The sequence below is a fragment of the Pseudophryne corroboree genome, chromosome 3 (assembly GCF_028390025.1).
Source record: "Pseudophryne corroboree isolate aPseCor3 chromosome 3, aPseCor3.hap2, whole genome shotgun sequence".
NCBI lineage: Eukaryota > Metazoa > Chordata > Amphibia > Anura > Myobatrachidae > Pseudophryne > Pseudophryne corroboree.
Window position 1 is genome coordinate 432497766 of NC_086446.1, and position 18269 is coordinate 432516034.

An 18269-nucleotide genomic window follows, 5' to 3' on the forward strand; every position below is an offset into this window, starting at 1 on the left:
ATAAATTAACATTAGCACTTAAAACATTCCACATATCCATCCAGTCAGGTGTCGGCACTGCCGACGGAGACCTAACATTCATACACTCCCCCTTCTCCTTAGGTGAGCCTTCAATCTCAGACATGTCGACACACGCGTACCGACACACCACACACACACACACACACACACACACACACACACACACACACAGGGAATCCTCTTATCTGAAGACAGTTCCCCCACAAGGCCCTTTGGAGAGACAGAGAGAGAGTATGCCAGCACACACCCCAGCGCTATATGACCCAGGAAAAAACACAGTATGTTTACCCAGTAGCGCTTTTGTTATGTATATGCGCCAATTATGTGCTCCCCCCCTCCCCCACCCTCTACTTTAAAACCCTTCTTTCACCGTGTGTTAAGCAGGGGAGAGTCCGGGGAGCTTCCTCTCAGCGGTGCTGTGGAGAAAAATGGCGCTGGTGAGTGCTGAGGGAGAAGCCCCGCCCCCTCGGCGGCGGGCTTCTGTCCAGCTCAAATTTCTCAATAACATGGCGGGGGCTCTTTATATACATGTACAGTGCCCAGCTGTACATGTATATATCTATATATGCCACAGGAGAGGTTTATATTGCTGGCCAGGGCACCCCCCCCCTGCGCCCTGCACCCTTACAGTGACCGAGGTGTGTGAGGTGAATGGGAGAAATGGCGCACAGCTGCAGTGCTGTGCGTTACCTCTATGAAGATCAAGGTGTCTTCTGCCGCCTCTGATGTTCTTTTCCTCAATACTCACCCGGCTTCAATCTTCCGGCTCTGCGAGGAGGACGGCGGCGCGGCTCTGGGACGGACGGCTAGGGTGAGACCTGAGTACCGATCCCTCTGGAGCTAATGGGGTCCAGTAGCCTAAGAAACAGAGCCCTGAACTCAGAGAAGTGGGTCTGTTTCTCTCTCCTCAGTCCCTCGATGCAGGGAGTCTGTTGCCAGCAGGCTCCCTGAACATAAAAAACCTAACTAAAATGCTTTCTTTACAGGAAACTCAGGAGAGCTCCTGAAATGCACCAGTCTCCACTGGGCACAGTATCAAACTGAGGTCTGGAGGAGGGGCATGGAGGGAGGAGCCAGTGCACACCCAGAGTCAAAGTCTTTCTTAAAGTGCCCATGTCTCCTGCGGAGCCCGTCTATCCCCATGGTCCTTACGGAGTCCCCAGCATCCTCTAGGACGTTAGAGAAAATGGGGAACACTTTAGAAAGAAGATTGGGCGTGATATATCATTTGAATACCACTCTCTGGGGCAGATGTATTAACCTGGAGAAGACATAAGGAAGTGATAAACCAGTGATAAGTGTAAGGTGATAAAGGAACCAGCCAATCAGATCCTAACTGTTAATTTACATATTGGAGCTGATTGGCTGGTGTCTTTCACCTTGCACTTATCACTGGTTCCTTATGCCTTCTCCAGGTTAATACATCTGCCCCTTTGTGTCTTTGTTGCTGCCCATGGCAGTAATCTTTGTTGCCCAGCTCTAAAGTTTGGCCTATTTGCAAAGAAGGAAGAACAAGAAGAGTGTTCAGTGTGGTGCACTTACAGGACCATACATTTTCATAAACCTTTATTAATATATATTATAAAAACAACATTCAGGTATTTTCAAACAGATGAAATATATTAAAATAATGAAATATTGTTGAATAGATGGGTATTATTAAATTAAAAAAAGCGTTCTTTCATTGCTGGTCAAATACATATATAATAAGATAAATTCACTTTATTACATTAGTGTGATGTAAATGTTTAACCGGTAGTCAGGTGTTTGTTTATCCTCCACATGCAGTTCCAAATAATTGGATTGTCATGCAAGTATGTTATCCAATCCTATGATTTTCAGCAACCAAATCCATCAATAATTGGGCTTCCAAGTCACAGGTATCTTAGCTCAGCTGCAGAGTTATTCACTAAAGTCCGGCTTGTTGGAGGGGGCATAATCTGAACCGTGAGCATAAAGCCTTGCAGTTCAACTAGGTGGGTGGAGCATGATCCAACAGTTAGGGATTCCCTGGCATTATTCTTTAATAACTTATCCAAAGCATAGACAGAGAGTTGTTTATGCTGCAGTCCTGGAGCCATCACAAAACTGTATTTCTCTTACGTCCTAGAGGATGCTGGGGTTCCATTTAATACCATGGGGTATAGACGGGTCCTTTGGGAGCCACTGGCACTTTAAGAGTTTAATAGTGTGAGCTGGCTCCTCCCTCTATGCCCCTCCTACCAGACTTAGTGGTACATTTACTAAGCAGTGATAAGAGCGGAGAAGTGAGCCAGTGGAGAAATTTCCCCACCAACCAATCAGCAGCTCTGAATCATTTTATAGTATGCAAATTATAGATGTTACTTCAGTGCTGATTGGTTGCCATGGGCAACTTCTCCACTGGCTCACTCCTCCACTCTTATCACTGCTTAGTAAATGTACCCCTTAGTTTAGAAAATGTGCCCGGAGGAGCCGGTCACAGCTAGCGGAGCTCCTTGGAGTTTTCTTAGTTTTATTGTTTTCTAGAGTTTGTTATTTTACAGAAAGGCTGCTGGCAACAGTCTCCCTGCTTCGTGGGACTTAGGGGGGGAGTAGGATCCAACCCTTGAGGTTAATGGCCCCTATCTCCGCTGACTGGAGACTGAGCTCCTGAGGGTGATGATCGTTAACCGCCCGAGGCGACCGCTCACTCCCGCAGCATGCCACCACCCTCTAACAGAGCCAGAAGAAAGAAGAGTGGTGAATCTGACGCCGGAGTCCCAGTAAGCGGGTCCCCGTCGAGAATGGCGGCACAAGGATGGAAGCGCAGTTCTGACAGGCTGCGCTCCGGAAGGCTCAGCGGCACACTGTGTATGGCGCTGTGAGGGGCGTCCTGGGCCAGCGCAATACCCTACACTGGTCAAACAAAGCTTTCAAGGTCTAACCCACTGTTTGTTGCAGAAATTACCTCAGGCCAGTATAATCTCTAAGTGCGGGAAGACGGGCCATTACAGGGGGCAGAGCTTCTCCTCAGAGTGGATCCAGCACTCACCAGCGCCATTTTCTCCCTGCAGAAGCATCAGAACGCTGACAGGGAGTGCTGCCCTCCACATAACTCCAGCTATTCTCTGAGGTACACGGGTTATACACAGGGGGGTAGTGTAAATTTATGAACTGTTTATCCTCAGAGCAGGGCTGTTACCATAGTGACCGCTCACAGAGAAGCTGTGTGGCTGGTTTCCTTATACTCTGTGACTCTCTGAAGGTATTCTGGGGGGAAACTGTGCTGACATTTTCCTGTGTGTGTAAACCAATTTACCATATTTAAGGGACTTTGGGGGACATGTACTAAAATGTGGAGAAGTGAGCCAGTAGAGAAGTTGCCCATGGCAACCAATCAGCATCGATGTAACATTTATAATTTGCATATTATAAAAATGTACAGAGCATCTGATTGGTTGCCATGGGCAACTTCTCCACTGGCTCACTTCTCCACATTTATCACTGCTTAGTACATGTCCCCCTTTGTCCTGTACTGCAGAATGTATATCTTCTCCTGGGGAGTCTATACCATGCTCAAAACTGTACAAATTCTCAGGCTTCGGCGGCAGTTCCCTGGGGTGGCCTCCATAAGGTGTACTTTGATTTATATTTTTTAAATATATCCCATACTGGGAAGAAGCCGCAGTTTTGGAGTAGTCTGGGGATTAAAATCCCACAGCTGTGCCTCTTGCCCCACTTGCGTACCATAACAAGCGTACACTTACCCATGTAATACATGACATATGAGGGGGGGCAACATATGTTTGAGGCTATTAGGGATGAGGAATATTATTTTTATATATCTATAATAAATGCCTTCCCACTGTTAAGGTCGTTAAAGTCCTTATTTAGGAAAACCTGAGTACACCCTGAGTTATTATCCACATCCCTAAAGAGTGTCTAAATTGTCAAGGGTTGTGTTACCTGTACCTGGTACAACCTCCATAAAGGCTGATCGCAGGTTGAGACTAATCTATAATACTGTACACTGCTGCAGGTGTGACTCGGAGACCCACTTTTGCGTACATCTCTGGGGCTATTGTAACGTGGTCAGGCTCCTTACTTGATGATTTAGATTCTATGTATAGAAGTGACTTGTACTTGTTTCTACAGTATGTCACATACAGGATTCTACAGGCTTCACGGCTAGACGCAATGAAGGAGATTGACCTGCATAACGCAGGGACCACTGCTCTAGCAGTTTCGACACACAGGGGACGGTGGCTACACCAATGGACTGCGGATACAGAATCCGAGTAAAGTATGACAGGTCCGCCCTTCACAGGTAAGACCCTGCTGGGACGCATGGGATTATCCATGTCAACTGCGGGTAAGTCGGTATGTCTTCCTTCCACAGCTGCACAAACCAGAAAATTATATACTACACCTACACTGCAATCCCTTCGAACCACAAAGTTCAAACATGATTCCACATATTCCTCCACTTCCTTTAGAGGACGTTGGGGAAATCCAGAAAACCTGCACCGCCAGGTTCCCAGGGACGGATTTCAGATTCTACCTTTTTCAAACCCTTTGGTTGTCGGTGGACCTCACTGCCTGGGGATCAGGCAAGTGGGTGCGAGACTAAAGAGATTCGGTAACACATCTGGGCGATATCCTGCCTAGACCCCTGGAAACAGTTGGGTTGCCCAGGGGTGCAGACTAGAATTTCTAGTATTCCCGCCTCACGGATTTTTCAAATCAGGCTTCCTGCTTCTCAGGCAGAAAGTGTACTACGGCTGGAATCTATCATAACATTTGTCAAACAAATGTCATTATTCCAGTTCCACTTAATTTACGTAACGGGTTACTATTCAAACCTGAGGTCATTGATTTCCTACTGGTGTGTGTTCGAATCAGGATGGAGTCTGGGAGTAGTGATCTCTGATCGAGTTATAGAGGAATTCCTTTCTAGGCCTATCTAAAGTTGCACTACAACTATGTCACTTCCAGTTCCAAACACTGAACTTGGCTTTATGCTCCACAAACCAGGAGTGGTCATAATTCCATATTGGAATGACCTTAACATCCTCCAGGGAGCTGTTGTTACAGAGTGTTGCATTCTCAAATCACCTGTCCCGGGATCTTGGGTGGATCCTGAAGCTTCCAATTTCGCATTTGAAGCCAATAGGGAGGCGTTCCTTCCTGGGGATGATTCTCGACACAATAGTGTAGAGGGTGTTGTTACCGGTGGAAAGAGCATTGGTGATCCAATCAATGGTCCAAGATGTCCTGATGCCAGCCCGGATATCGGTTCATCTGTGCATTCGCCTTCTGGGGAAGATGGTTGCCTCCTAAGAGGCTCAACAGTACGGAAGATTCCTTGCACGGTCTTTCCCACTGGATCTCCTGGTCTTATGGTCAGGATCTCATCTTCACATGCACCAGCAGATACGCCTGTGGCCGAAAGCCGGAATTCCTCTGGTGGCTGCAAACTTCTCACCTACTCGAGGGCCGCAGGTTTGGGAATCAGAATTGGATTCTTCTAACCACGGCTGCAAGTCTCAGAGGTTGGGAAGTAATCGCTCAGGGGAAAAATTTCCAAGGAAACCGGTCAGTTCAGGACTCTATCCTTCCAATAAACATTCTGGATCTGAAGGCCATGTACAACGACCTTCTACAAGCGGCACATCTTCTGCGAGATCAAGCCGTTAAGGTTCAGTCGGACAACGTCACATCGGTCTCCTACATAAACAGGCAGGGCGGAACGAAGAGCAGGGCTGCAATGTCGGAGGTAACAATAATCCACCTCTGGGCAGAGAGGCATGTGCGGGCGCTGTCAGCGATCGTCATTCCGGGAGTGGACAACTGGGAAGCAGACTTCCTCAGCAGACACGATCTCCTTTCAGGAGAATGGGGCCTCCACCAGGAGGTATTCGCAGAGGTGACAAGCCGATAAAGTGTATCTAAGGTAGACTTGATGGCCTCTCGCCTCAACAAGAAGCTTCGGAGGTACTGTTCCAGGTCGAGAGACCCACAGGCAGTGGCGGTAGATGCACTGGCAACTTCATGGATGTTCCAGTTGGTGTATGTGTTTCCTCAGCTTCCACTCATCACAAGGATTCTCCAACTTATAGTAAGAACAAGAGTTCAGGGAATCCTCATTGCTCCGGACGGGCCAAGAAGGGCTTCGTACGCGGATCTTCTGTGATTTCTACTGGAGGAACAGTGGCCTCTTCCTTTTCGTGAGGACCTTCTACAACAGGGGCCGTTCGCCTATCAAGACTTACCGCGGCTATGTTTGGCGGCAGGGAGATTGAACGCCAGATCTTAGCTCGGAAGGGCATTCCGAAAAAGGTCATTCCTAACCTGATATAGGCTAGGAAAGGAGTAACATCAAAACATTACCATCGGATTTGGAAAAAGTATGGGTCTTGGTGTGAATCCAAGAAGTTTCCTATGGTGGAGTTTCAACTAGGACGGGTTTCTCCTCTATCTGCAGCAGGTGTGGATGTGGGCCTACGCTTGGGCTCCATAAAATCCAGATTTCGGCCTTATCCATTTTCTTCCAGAAACTATTGGCTGCTCTGCCAGAGGTTCAGACTTTCTTGAAAGGGGGTTCTGCACATCCAGCCACCTTTCCAAGATCTGTTAAGGCCCACTCTACTCATACAGTGGGTTGTTCCTGGGCAGCTACCCGGGGTGTCTCGGCTTTACAGCTTTGCCGACCAGTTGCTTAGTCGGGGTCGAACATATTTGCTGAAGTTCTACAAGTTCGAAACTTTGGCATCTGAGGACCTAAAGTTAGGTCAATCTGTTCTGCAGGAACCTCAGCACTTTCCCTCCCATTCTGGGAGCTTTGGTACATCCCCATGGTACTAAATGGAACCCCAGCATCCTCTAGGACGTAAGAGAAAATAGGATTTTAATTACCTACCGGTAAATCCTTTTCTCGTAGTCCGTAGAGGATGCTGGGCGCCTGCCCGATGCTTCTTTTTCCTGTGTTGCTGCTTGGTTAATTATTGGTTCAGCTGTTGCTGTTCCTCTTTCATGCATGGTTAGCATGGTTTCTTCAGGTTACATGCTGTTTGGCATGGTTGCTTCCTGTTTCATGCTAGATAACATGATTTCTTCGTGTTGCATGATGGTTGGCATGATTTCTTCATGTTTCACCCTGGTTAGCATGATTTCTTCATGTTGCCTGCTGGTTAACATGATTTCTTCGTGTTGCATGATGGTTGGCATGGTTTCTCCATGTTGCATGCTGGTCAGCATGGTTTTTTCAATTCGGTGTGAGCTGGTGTGAATTTCACCACTATCTGTATTTCCCTCTCTCGAAGTATGTCCATCTCATCGGGCACAGTTTCTAGACTGAGTCTAGTAGGAGGGGCATAGAGGGAGGAGCCAGCTCACACTATTAAACTCTTAAAGTGCCAGTGGCTCCCAAAGGACCCGTCTATACCCCATGGTACTAAATGGAACCCCAGCATCCTCTACGGACTACGAGAAAAGGATTTACCGGTAGGTAATTAAAATCCTATTTTTAACTAGAGATGAGCGGGTTCGGTTCCCTGAGAACCAAACCCTACTGGACTTCACTACCCGAGCCCGGATCCGAGATCGGCTCGGGTTTTCCCACCTGACTAGAAAACCAGAACTAGGCAAAACGTCATCATCCCGCTGTCGAATTCTCGCGGGTTTTGGATTCCATATAAGGAACCGTGCGTCGCCGCTATTTTCACTCTGGAATTGGAGAGTGTAGCGAGAGGATGTGTCTCCGTCCTCAGTGTCTGTGTGGGAGGGAAAGTGGGGTGGCGATTATAGTGCTGTATTGTGCTGGTCAGTCATGTGTAGTGTCTTATGCTGCATCAGTCCAGTCACAGTGGTGGTGTCCTCTGCTGCCATATGTCCAGTGTAGCAGTGCTGTGTTGTCCTGCATCAGTACAGTGGTAGTGTCTTGTGCTGCATCAGTCCAGTCGCTGTGGTGGTGTTCTCTGCTGTCATATGTCCAGTGCTGCTGTATAAGTCCAGTCCAGTGGTGCTGTGTTGTGCTGCATCAGTCCAGTGGTGGTGTCCCTGTGCTGCCATATAAGTCCAGTGGTACTGCCGTATAAGTCCACTGATACTGCCGTATAAGTCCAGTGATACTGCCATATAAGTCCAGTGATACTGCCGTATAAATCCAGTCCAGTGGTACTGCCGTATATGTCCAGTGATACTGCTGTATATGTTCAGTGGTTCTGCCGTATAAATTCAGTGGTACTGGCGTATTATTATTATTATTATTATTATTATTATTATTATTATTACTATTATTATTATCCTTTATTTATATGGCACCACAAGGGATCCGCAGCGCCCATTACACAGTACATAATAAAATGAGCAAACAAGAAAACAGCACTTACAGTACAAGACAAAATAGGTCAGGTATAGAAAACCCGGGGTTAGGTGCCATCAAAGGGAGTATGGAGTATAAGATAGTGTAAGTAAGAAAAGAAAAGGCACATGAGGAAAGAAGTGGTGTCCCTGTACTGCCATATAAGTCCAGTGGTACTGCCGTATAAGTCCAGTGATACTGCCGTATATGTCCAGTGATACTGCTGTATATGTTCAGTGGTACTGCCGTATAAATCCAGTGGTACTGGCGTATTATTATTATTATTATTATCCTTTATTTATATGGGGCCACAAGGGATCCGCAGCGCCCATTACACAGTACAAAATAAAATGAGCAAACAAGAAAACAGCACTTACAGTACAAGACAAAATAGGTCAGGTATAGAAAACCCGGGGTTAGGTGCCATCAAAGGGAGTATGAAGTATAAGATAGTGTAAGTAAGAAAAGGAAAGGCACATGAGGAAAGAAGTCCCTGCTCTTCCGAGCTTACAATCTAAGAGGTGAGGGGCTAACAGACCAGAGTGACACAGACGAGGTAGACAGTGAGCATAGACAAGGGGGTTAGGAGGAGAGTTGACTGGGTTTGGTGAAGAAGTGGGTCTTGAGAGCCCGTTTGAAGTTTTGTAGAGAGGTGGAGAGTCGGATGGGGAGAGGTAGAGAATTCCAGAGATAGGGAGCAGCACGTGCAAAATCTTGAAGATAGGAGTGGGAGGAGGTAATTAGTTGGCAGGAGAGACGGCGTGCATTAGCAGAGCGAAGAGGATGGCTGGGAATGTAAAGAGAGATAAGGTCAGAGATGTAAGAGGGCGAAGAGTGGGTGAGGGCTTTGTAGGTGAGTGTGAGAAGCTTGAATTGGATTCTGAATGGGAAGGGTAGCCAGTGAAGATCCTGCAAGAGAGGGGATGTGGATGTAGTACGTTTGGTGAGGAAGATGAGACAGGCAGCAGCATTGATAATAGATTGAAGTGGAGAGAGGCATTGTTGCGGGAGGCCAGATAGGAGGAGACTGTAGTAGTCTAATCTGGAGATGACCAGTGAGTGAATGAGGGTCTTAGTAGCATCCTGGGTGAGAAAGGGTCTGATTCTGAAGATGTTTTTGAGGTGGAAATGGCAGGTTTTAGAGAGGTACTGAATGTGTGGTTTGAAGGAGAGGGAGGAGTCAAGGCTTACTCCAAGACTTTGCACTTGGGGGATAGAGGAGATAGTTGTGCTATCAATGGATAATGAAATTGTGGGAGGTGAGGTTATGCGGGAGGGAGGAAAGATGATCAGCTCGGTCTTAGACATGTTAAGTTTAAGAAAGCACTGGGACTTCCAGGAGGAGATAGCACAGAGACAGTTGGAAATACGAGTGAGGAGAGCAAGGGAGAGGTCAGGGGAGGAAAGGTAGATTTGAGTGTTGTCAGCGTAGAGATGATATTTTAAGTCAAAAGAGCTAATGAGCTCACCTAATGAGGATGTGTAGAGAGAGAAAAGCAGAGGTCCAAGAACAGAACCTTGGGGGACACCTACTGGTAGAGGAAGTGGGGGGGAGGTGGAGTCATGAGAGGAGACAGAGAAGGAACGGTCAGAAAGGTAGGAGGACAGCCAGGAGAGAGCAGTATCACGCAAATCAAGGGAGTAAAGGATTTGCAGGAGGAGAGGGTGGTCTACAGTGTCAAAAGCAGCAGAGAGGTCAAGGAGAATAAGCAGAGAGTAGTGGCCCCTGGATTTTGCAGCAAGGAGGTAATTGCAGACTTTTGTGAGGGCAGTTTCAGTGGAGTGCTGAGGACGGAAACTAGAAGAAAGACAGTGAGGCGGTTGTAGACAATACGCTCAAGAAGTTTGGAGGCAAAAGGGAGAAGAGAGATGGGTCGGTAGTTGGAGAGATTAGTTGGATCAAGGGTAGGTTTTTTAAGAATAGAGGAGACAAGTGGATGCTTGAAGGCAGAAGGGACAGTGCCTGATGAGAGTGAGAGATTGAGTAGATGAGCAAGATGGGAACAGGCAGAAGAGAAGAAGCGGAGAAGGCGGGAGGGAATAGGGTCAAGTAGAGAGGTGGAGGGGGGCGAGGATCGGATGAGGACCATGACTTCCTCTCCAGATACAGGGAAGAAAGATGTCAGAGTTGGTAGGAGGGAAGGAGAGGGGAGGTTGAGAAATGGAGGAGGGAGGTTGCTCAGGTTCTGGTGGGATGTTATGTCCTGACGAATGGAGTCAATTTTGGATGTGAAGTAGGTGGCATAGTCAAGAGCAGAAAGCGAAGAGGGGAGTTGAGACGGGGGTGGGCAGAGGAGCGAGTTGACAGTGGCAAAGAGGCGCCTGGGGTTTGAGGATTGGGAGGAGATGAGGTTTTTGAAGCAAGACTGTTTTGAGAGGGTAAGTGCAGCAAAGTAGGATGAGAGCATACATTTGTAGTGGAGGAAGTCGGATTTATTGTGTGATTTCCTCCACTGACGTTCAGCAGTACGTGAGCATTTTTGCAGATATCTGGTGCATTTGGTGTGCCAGGGTTGAGGTGTCGATCTGTGAGGGTGAATAGTGGTTGGTAAGGCGACAGAATCAAGAGCAGAGGTAAGGGATGCATTGTAAAGGGAAGTAGCTTGTTCAGGGAAGGAAAGAGAGATAATAGGAGAGAGCAGCGATTCAAACAGGGAAGATAGGGAAGTGGTGTCAATAGCCTCAATGTTACGCTTAGTGATGGTAGTCTTAGGTGGTAAGGATGGAGAAGTAGATAGAGATAGGTTAAAAGTGAGCAGGTGATGGTCAGAGAGGGGGAACAGGGAGTTAGAGAAATCAGAAAGATCACAGTGGTGAGTGAAAACCAGATCCAGTGAGCTTCCACTCACATGGGAGGGGGAGGAGGTCCACTGGGAGAGACCAAGAGTAGAGGTGAGGTTAAGGAGTTTAGAGGCAGGTGATTTTGTGGGGTTATCGATAGGGATATTGAAATCACCTAGGATAATGGAGGGAATGTCAGAAGAGAGAAAGTGAGGCAGCCAGGAAGAAAAGTTGTCAAGGAATTTGGAGGACATGCCAGGGGGGCGGTAAATGACAGCTACTCGAAGATGAACAGGTTGGAAGAGGTGTATGGCATGGACCTCAAATGTAGAGAATGTACGTATAATGAGACGTATAAATCCAGTCCAGTGATATTGCCTGATACTGACATATATGTCCAGTGGTACTGCCGTATAAATCCAGTGGTACTGGCGTATAAATCCAGTTCAGTGATACTGCTGTATAAGTCCAGTGATACTGCCGTATAAATCCAGTGATACTGACGTATATGTCCAGTGGTACGGCCATATAATTCCAGTGATACTGCCATATATGTGCAGTGGTACTGACGTATAAATCCAGTGGTACTGGCGTATAAATCCAGTCCAGTGATACTGCTGTATAAGTCCAGTGATACTGCCGTTTAAATCCAGTGATACTGGCGTATATGTCCACTGGTACTGCCGTATATATCCAGTGGTACTGGCGTATAAAACCAGTCCAGTGATACTGCCATATAAGTCCAGTGATACTGCTGTACAAATCTAGTGATACTGCCGTATATGTCCAGTGGTACTGCTATATAATTCCAGTGATACTGCCGTATATGTCCAGTGGTACTGCCGTATAAGTTCAGTCCAGTGGTGCTGCCGTATAAGTTCAGTGGTGCTGTCCTGTGCTGTATATTATTTACTCCAAATAAAGGGGTTATTGATATTTAATCCAAATAATTTTTACAGGGTTTGCCCTGTGTGGTGTAGAGGTACGCTCTCCTTTGCTGCATTTTGTTATATAATGGAGAACAAAAATTTGGAGGATAAAATAGGGAAAGATCAAGAACCACTTCCTCCTACTGCTGCTGCTGCCACTGCTGCTGTTGCTGTTGGGAGTCGATCGTCATCCCAGAGGGGAAGTCGGAAGACCACTTGTACTACTTCAACTAAGCAAATGACTGTCCAACAGTCCTTTGCAAGGAAGATGAAATATGACAGCAGTCATCCTGTTGCATTGCAAAGCGGATAACTGAGGCCTTGACAGCTATGTTGGTGTTAGACGTGCGTCCGGTATCCGCCATTAGTGCAGTGGGACTGCAGTACCAACCCTAGATGGGCCAGGTGTTTGTGCCGCACACATGTGTCGCTTAGCTTAGCCATACAGCCACCTCATTGCATCTCTTTTGCTTCTTTGCATGATTTGCTGTTTGGGGACTATTTTTTTTTAAGTGCCATCCTGTCTGCCACTGCAGTGCCACTCTTAGATGGGCCAGGTGTTTGTGCTGCACACTTGTGTCACTTAGCTTAGCCATCCAGCTACCTCATTGCACCTCTTTTACTTCTTTGCATGATTTGCTGTTCGGGGCCTATTTTTATCAAATCTGCCATCCTGTCTGCCACTGCAGTGCCACTCCTAGATGGGCCAGGTGTTTGTGCTGCACACGTGTGTCGCTTAGCTTAGTCATACAGCCACCACGGTGCAACCTTTTGGCCTAAAAACAATATTGTGAGGTGTGAGGTGTTCAGAATAGACTGAAAATGAGTGGAAATTAATGTTATTGAGGTTAATAATACCGAAGGAGCAAAATGACACCCAAATGCTGTGATTTTAGCTGTTTTTATGTATTTTTCAAAAATCATCCAGATCCAAAACCAAATCCAAAACACGAAAAGTGCCCGCCGCACATCTCTAATTTTAACCCACAGTTCTGGAATTTTGCTGAGACCCATGGTTCCTATTACCACTCCTCATGATCCGGATACCTACCGTTTTCATTGCAGTTTGCTGATGTTGGACCCCAGTGGGACTGATTCAGTGGTGGACGCAGTTGCAGCTGCAAATGTGTCTTTTGCTTCAGCTGCGACTACATCTTTATGCTAATGCCACTGCTGATGGTGTTACTAATGAGAGGCTCAGCGGCTTGTGGCGCCATTCTGTCGCTGTGCATATTAAGATACACCGTCACATATACAAATTGAGAACATCAGCTGATTGGGTCCGGCATTACCAATGCATCAACTTCATAATCAGGACAAGTGTCAGCAATCTGACTGAATCCCTAAGCATGCACTGCATTGTACAGTATGTCTGATTCCTTCATCCCATTCACTCCTGTAAAGAATTGGACTCATCCTTAGCTTTCAGTAAAGAGGATGCTGTTGTAGTGTTGTTCATCAGGTAAATACAGTACAGTCTCTTCTTTTCCGGTTTAGGTTTCAGTTCTATGAGTTCAGCAGTGCTGTGGGTCCCATTAATGTAAGTATATACTGTAGTAATCTATATAAAAAAGCTACACATTATTTGATTTATTGATTTGTTTTTAAATAGATTGGAATTCATAAATGCACTGTGTTAGTGTATGGCTCATGACATAAACACAGACATTGATATGACAGCACTTCTCGCAGTTTTCAAGAGCAGTCTCAATATAAGATGTCATTTTGTTCTCATCAATAAGTGATATTTCAAAATACAGAAAGAGTGATGTTCAGTCTTAGGACAGTTGTAGCTATTCCTTTGCAACACACAGGAATAGGCTAATAGTCATAGGCTAAACTTACATGAATCTATAACCAGTCACTCATGTCACATTAAGTGCTGCTATAGCAATATACTGTACATAAGTATGTCCTATAATTCCAAACGCATTCAAAATCCTAAATCAGAAATAACTTTGCACATGATACTGTGATACCTTGTTACTGCAGAGGAGTCTGCATTTTGATGGAAAGGTGACACCCGGATGCAACACGCACCCCCGTTTCCCCATAGTGATGCCTCTGCACCCACTCAATCAACATACTGTACTTTTGCACCAGCCCTTCTTTGGTGCATGAGATCCATCTGAAATCTGCCAGATCTCTGCTTACGCTCACCTCTGAATAGCCCGAAATCCTGACTGCACGCCCACGGTGCACTTATCCTACATGTGAACGCTCCGTTTCCACTCAGTTATACTCACTCAGCCAGCAGTACAGATGCGGCTGATATGTGTACGACTTTGAAACACCTGTAGCTTCTGAAAGTTATGTTTGCATGCTGGGACTCATGCAGTTGCTAACATCTGCAAGATAAAACAGATCTCTTCTGCATAAATGACAGCATTGTAGTACACTGTGCTATTTATCAAGCTTGTCTCTGACAGCTAACGCCATCTACATCTTGACGTAGCTATCAAAGTGGGAAGAGTGATATCTGAAGACCCTTTTGATTCCCCAGCTGTTTTAGTGCACGTGCGACCTGACATCACACATGTGTAGGAACCCAGCTTTGTAAACTTTTGCTGTTGTCATGAGTGGCATAAGTACAGCAATTAACATTCACCAGAAGCTGTCCTGGTATTAGCACTTTGATAAATTTACCAGAAAAATAGATCCCTATATAACCATAGTATGCAGCAATAAGGGACTTATTAAGAAATTAGTGGGCCTGTGTGCAAATCCCACTAGCACGGAGGAGGGGGTGCAGCACAGGAGTGTGGCAAGATATGTTTTTAATGGAGTGCACAACTGCGCAAACTTCATATTGGTTCCTGAGGGAAGGCTTCATTCCCATAACAAGATGGCCACTGAGGATAGTACTGCACGTGCATAGTGCCATCTTGCCACTGAGTGACATAGTGGGAGATGGACATCTCCTACTTAGCTCCAAGACAGGGTCAGACTGGACCACAGGGGTACAGGGGAAACCACCGGTGGGCCCCACTGCCTGAGGGCCCACTCCTTCCTCTAGGGATCAAGTTCCAGACTGCAGTTGTATTGTACATGGTAGATAAAGTATGTTGCATTACACTGCACAAGACTATTGCGCATTTCAAGCCTCTGTGGAGGCTGGCCACACCCCCAAGTATGGGCCCCTATCACTGCATACCCCATTCCGACACTGCTCCAAGAGACCTGGCATTTTATCTGCAATTACCGCTATTCCCGTATCCTGCACCACTGCTTGTAACATTCAGTCACCACCTGGTGACTGCAACAAACCCTGTTCCGCTCAAGCTCCACTGCATAGTTAACCAGTGTATCACAGTGAGAACGGCTGTTTAAAACTTCTCTTCAATAAACCATCTACTGGTTAAGCAATTGGGCTGTCTATAGAGTCAGGACATTCCGCTGTTGTGTACATAACTCTGCCATACCACCACACCTGTACACATTTTTCCACCATATTTTTACCACCTTAATCTATCTGAGCCTCTGCTCAGACAGTCCTCTCGATCAAGTCCCGGTGGAGGACAGCTCAGAGAGTGACAGTTGCAGCATGGCAGGTCAGATGGCCACCTTTGGAGAGCCAAATGCAACACTGATGGGAACGACAATTGTTCTGCCCTCTGAATATTTCTTCTGACCCACGACCCCTCCTCCTCAGCTCTGCGGTCCTTGTGCACAATCTGCCACTGCTGGGTTTCAAGGCATTTTAGAGATAAATAGTCCACTTTGTATTTGTGCAATTTAAATATTTAGGGATTATTGTACAGATGGTAGGTGTGATTTCAGAGGACGCCATTTACTATGGCTGAATTGCTTGCTTTCTCTGGGATACAGTCATTAGGTCGACACCACTTAGGTCAACAGTCATTAGGTCGACTACTAAAGGGCAACATGCAGTAGATCGACAGGGACACTATGTCGACATGGTCATTATGTCAACATGGTCATTATGTCGACATGTGCTAGGTTGACAGGTCAAAAGGTCAACATGAGATTTTAACTTTTTTTTTTCTTCATTTTTTGGACTTTTTCATACTTTATGATCCACGTGGACTACAATTGGGAACGGTAACCTTGCCCGAAGCATGGCGAGCGAAGCGAGCCATGCGAGGGTACACGTGCAGTAATTGTGGTTCCCCGTCACTTTACGAAGAAAACAACACACAAAAAATCCAAAAACTTATGTCGACCTTTTGACCTGTCGACCTAGCACAAGTCGACCCAATGACCATGTCGACCTAGTGTCCCTGTCGACCTAACGCATGTCGACTTAATGACTATCAACCTAAATTGGGTCGACCCAATGACCCAAACTCCTTTCTCTTCCACATAATTCCTTAATTTAATCTCAGTACTCTCTTGTCAGTCTAACTGACATTTAATAATCCTTCCACAATACAAAACCTTGAGGCATTTGGCATATTGACAAGGAAATATAGCAGAGAAGGGGCAGACAGATACCATACATATGGTTCCTTAACAATGTTCATAACCTGTACATAAAACGATATCTACCATAAAGCTCTATCAGAACCTAGCACATTGGGGGCAATTACTAGAGGGAAAGTCTCCCCTTTTGTGCTCACATCTCTATGGGATGAGATAATTGGCTTTTGAGTGATTAAATATTCTAAGTAAAGTGCTGCACGATGTGTAGCTGCTGTATAAACTTAAGGTAAAGTAATAAATTGCACTAAAAAAACAAGTATTCAGGGATATGACAAAAATACTGTATCTGTGAGACTTTTATACTGTATCGGTGACATATACAAAGGTAGATGAAAACATGTTACTGAATTACTTTACAGGTTACAAAGTTAGAAGTTTCTCTAGGACAGAGTCTTCAAGAATCCATACTGCATGCAATAAACAGTAAGCTCTTCATATCTATGTCAGCTTCTTGTAAAATCTTTTCATTTCCTACATTTGGTGATTAAAACAGATGTACTTCTTTTATTTCCAGATGGACTGCAAGGTGGTTTTCCTATGCCTATACTTGATAATGTAACGCTACAGGAATCTGCAATATCAATCACTCCTGTAAGATTTATTTTGACGTATTATAGGTATTGAAAAAGAGTAAAAAAAAGTGGGCGCTAAAATTTAATATATATCAATTGAAAATAATGTAATCTAGGACGGCGGCTCACACAAAGAGGTTCTGGATACCCTCAAATATAGGACACAAGGTCCAAAAAATTATATAAAAAATGTGAGCGCACTAATAGATGCAATGATAAATATAATTTAGTCAAGGCTGCTGATTTGATAAAAATGTATATACCTTTATTAGACTGTTAAAAAATAAAAAATAACCCATAAAACCATCATGGTACCAAGACAATCAAGAATGAAAGGCAATTAATGGATATTAATACGAGCTCTCGCCAATTGGACTTTGGTTGCAATGTATGACATATATACCGGTATATTAATACTTTTAGCACAGTATTTTTATAAGAGTCCTGCTGGTTAATAACTGTTATCCCTCTCCAGAGGATTTGTTAAAAGCTGTATTTGTTGCTGCTACATAAGCATAAATAAAGCCGTAATAGAGAATGCACAGTCCCACATTGGTTAGGTGTTAAAGGTGTATGTTTGGCTTTATATAGTTCTGTTCCAACAATATGCTGAGCAACAGTTATAGTTACGTGATACAGTGGTGGTAATTGGTGTCTCCGCGGCACGATACTCCCGTGGGCGATGCTCACCCCCGCTCTGCGGAAGCATGTGGTATTGGCAGGGAGCGCTTGGTCGCGGACCGCGACTTCCGGGTTAGACGGAGCTTCCTGCTTCCGGTGCGTTCCACCTGCGTTCCACCTGACGTATCTCAATCACGACGCATTTCTCCGCCCTTGATAGATGGCGGTTTCCTCAGAAGTGTGACCAAGCGCTCCCTGCCACACCACATGCTTCCAGCGTCTCACGTGCAGTTCGAGACAGCTGCTACAACCAGGCAACGGACACTCTGAACCACCGCAGAGCGGGGGGTGAGCATCGCCCACGGGAGTATCGTGCCGCGGAGACACCAATTACCAGCACTGTATCACGTAACTATAACTGTTGCTCAGCATATTGTTGGAACAGAACTATATAAAGCCAAACATACACCTTTAACACCTAACCAATGTGGGACTGTGCATTCTCTATTACGGCTTTATTTATGCTTATGTAGCAGCAACAAATACAGCTTTTAACAAATCCTCTGGAGAGGGATAACA

The 18269-nt window shown here is 45.7% G+C and overlaps 1 protein-coding gene across 4 annotated transcripts in view; it reads left to right on the plus strand.

Moving 5' to 3' along the window:
- LOC135057867 (BPI fold-containing family C protein-like) overlaps positions 1-18269 on the plus strand; it is a 208610-nt gene that overhangs the window by 176949 nt on the left and 13392 nt on the right. For all 4 annotated transcript variants that reach the window (XM_063963594.1, XM_063963596.1, XM_063963598.1 and 1 more), the window contains exons 13-15: positions 13552-13594; positions 16857-16920; positions 17012-17088. In XM_063963594.1, coding sequence (XP_063819664.1) covers positions 13552-13594; positions 16857-16920; positions 17012-17088 — 184 coding nt within the window. The remainder of the gene's footprint in view (positions 1-13551; positions 13595-16856; positions 16921-17011; positions 17089-18269) is intronic.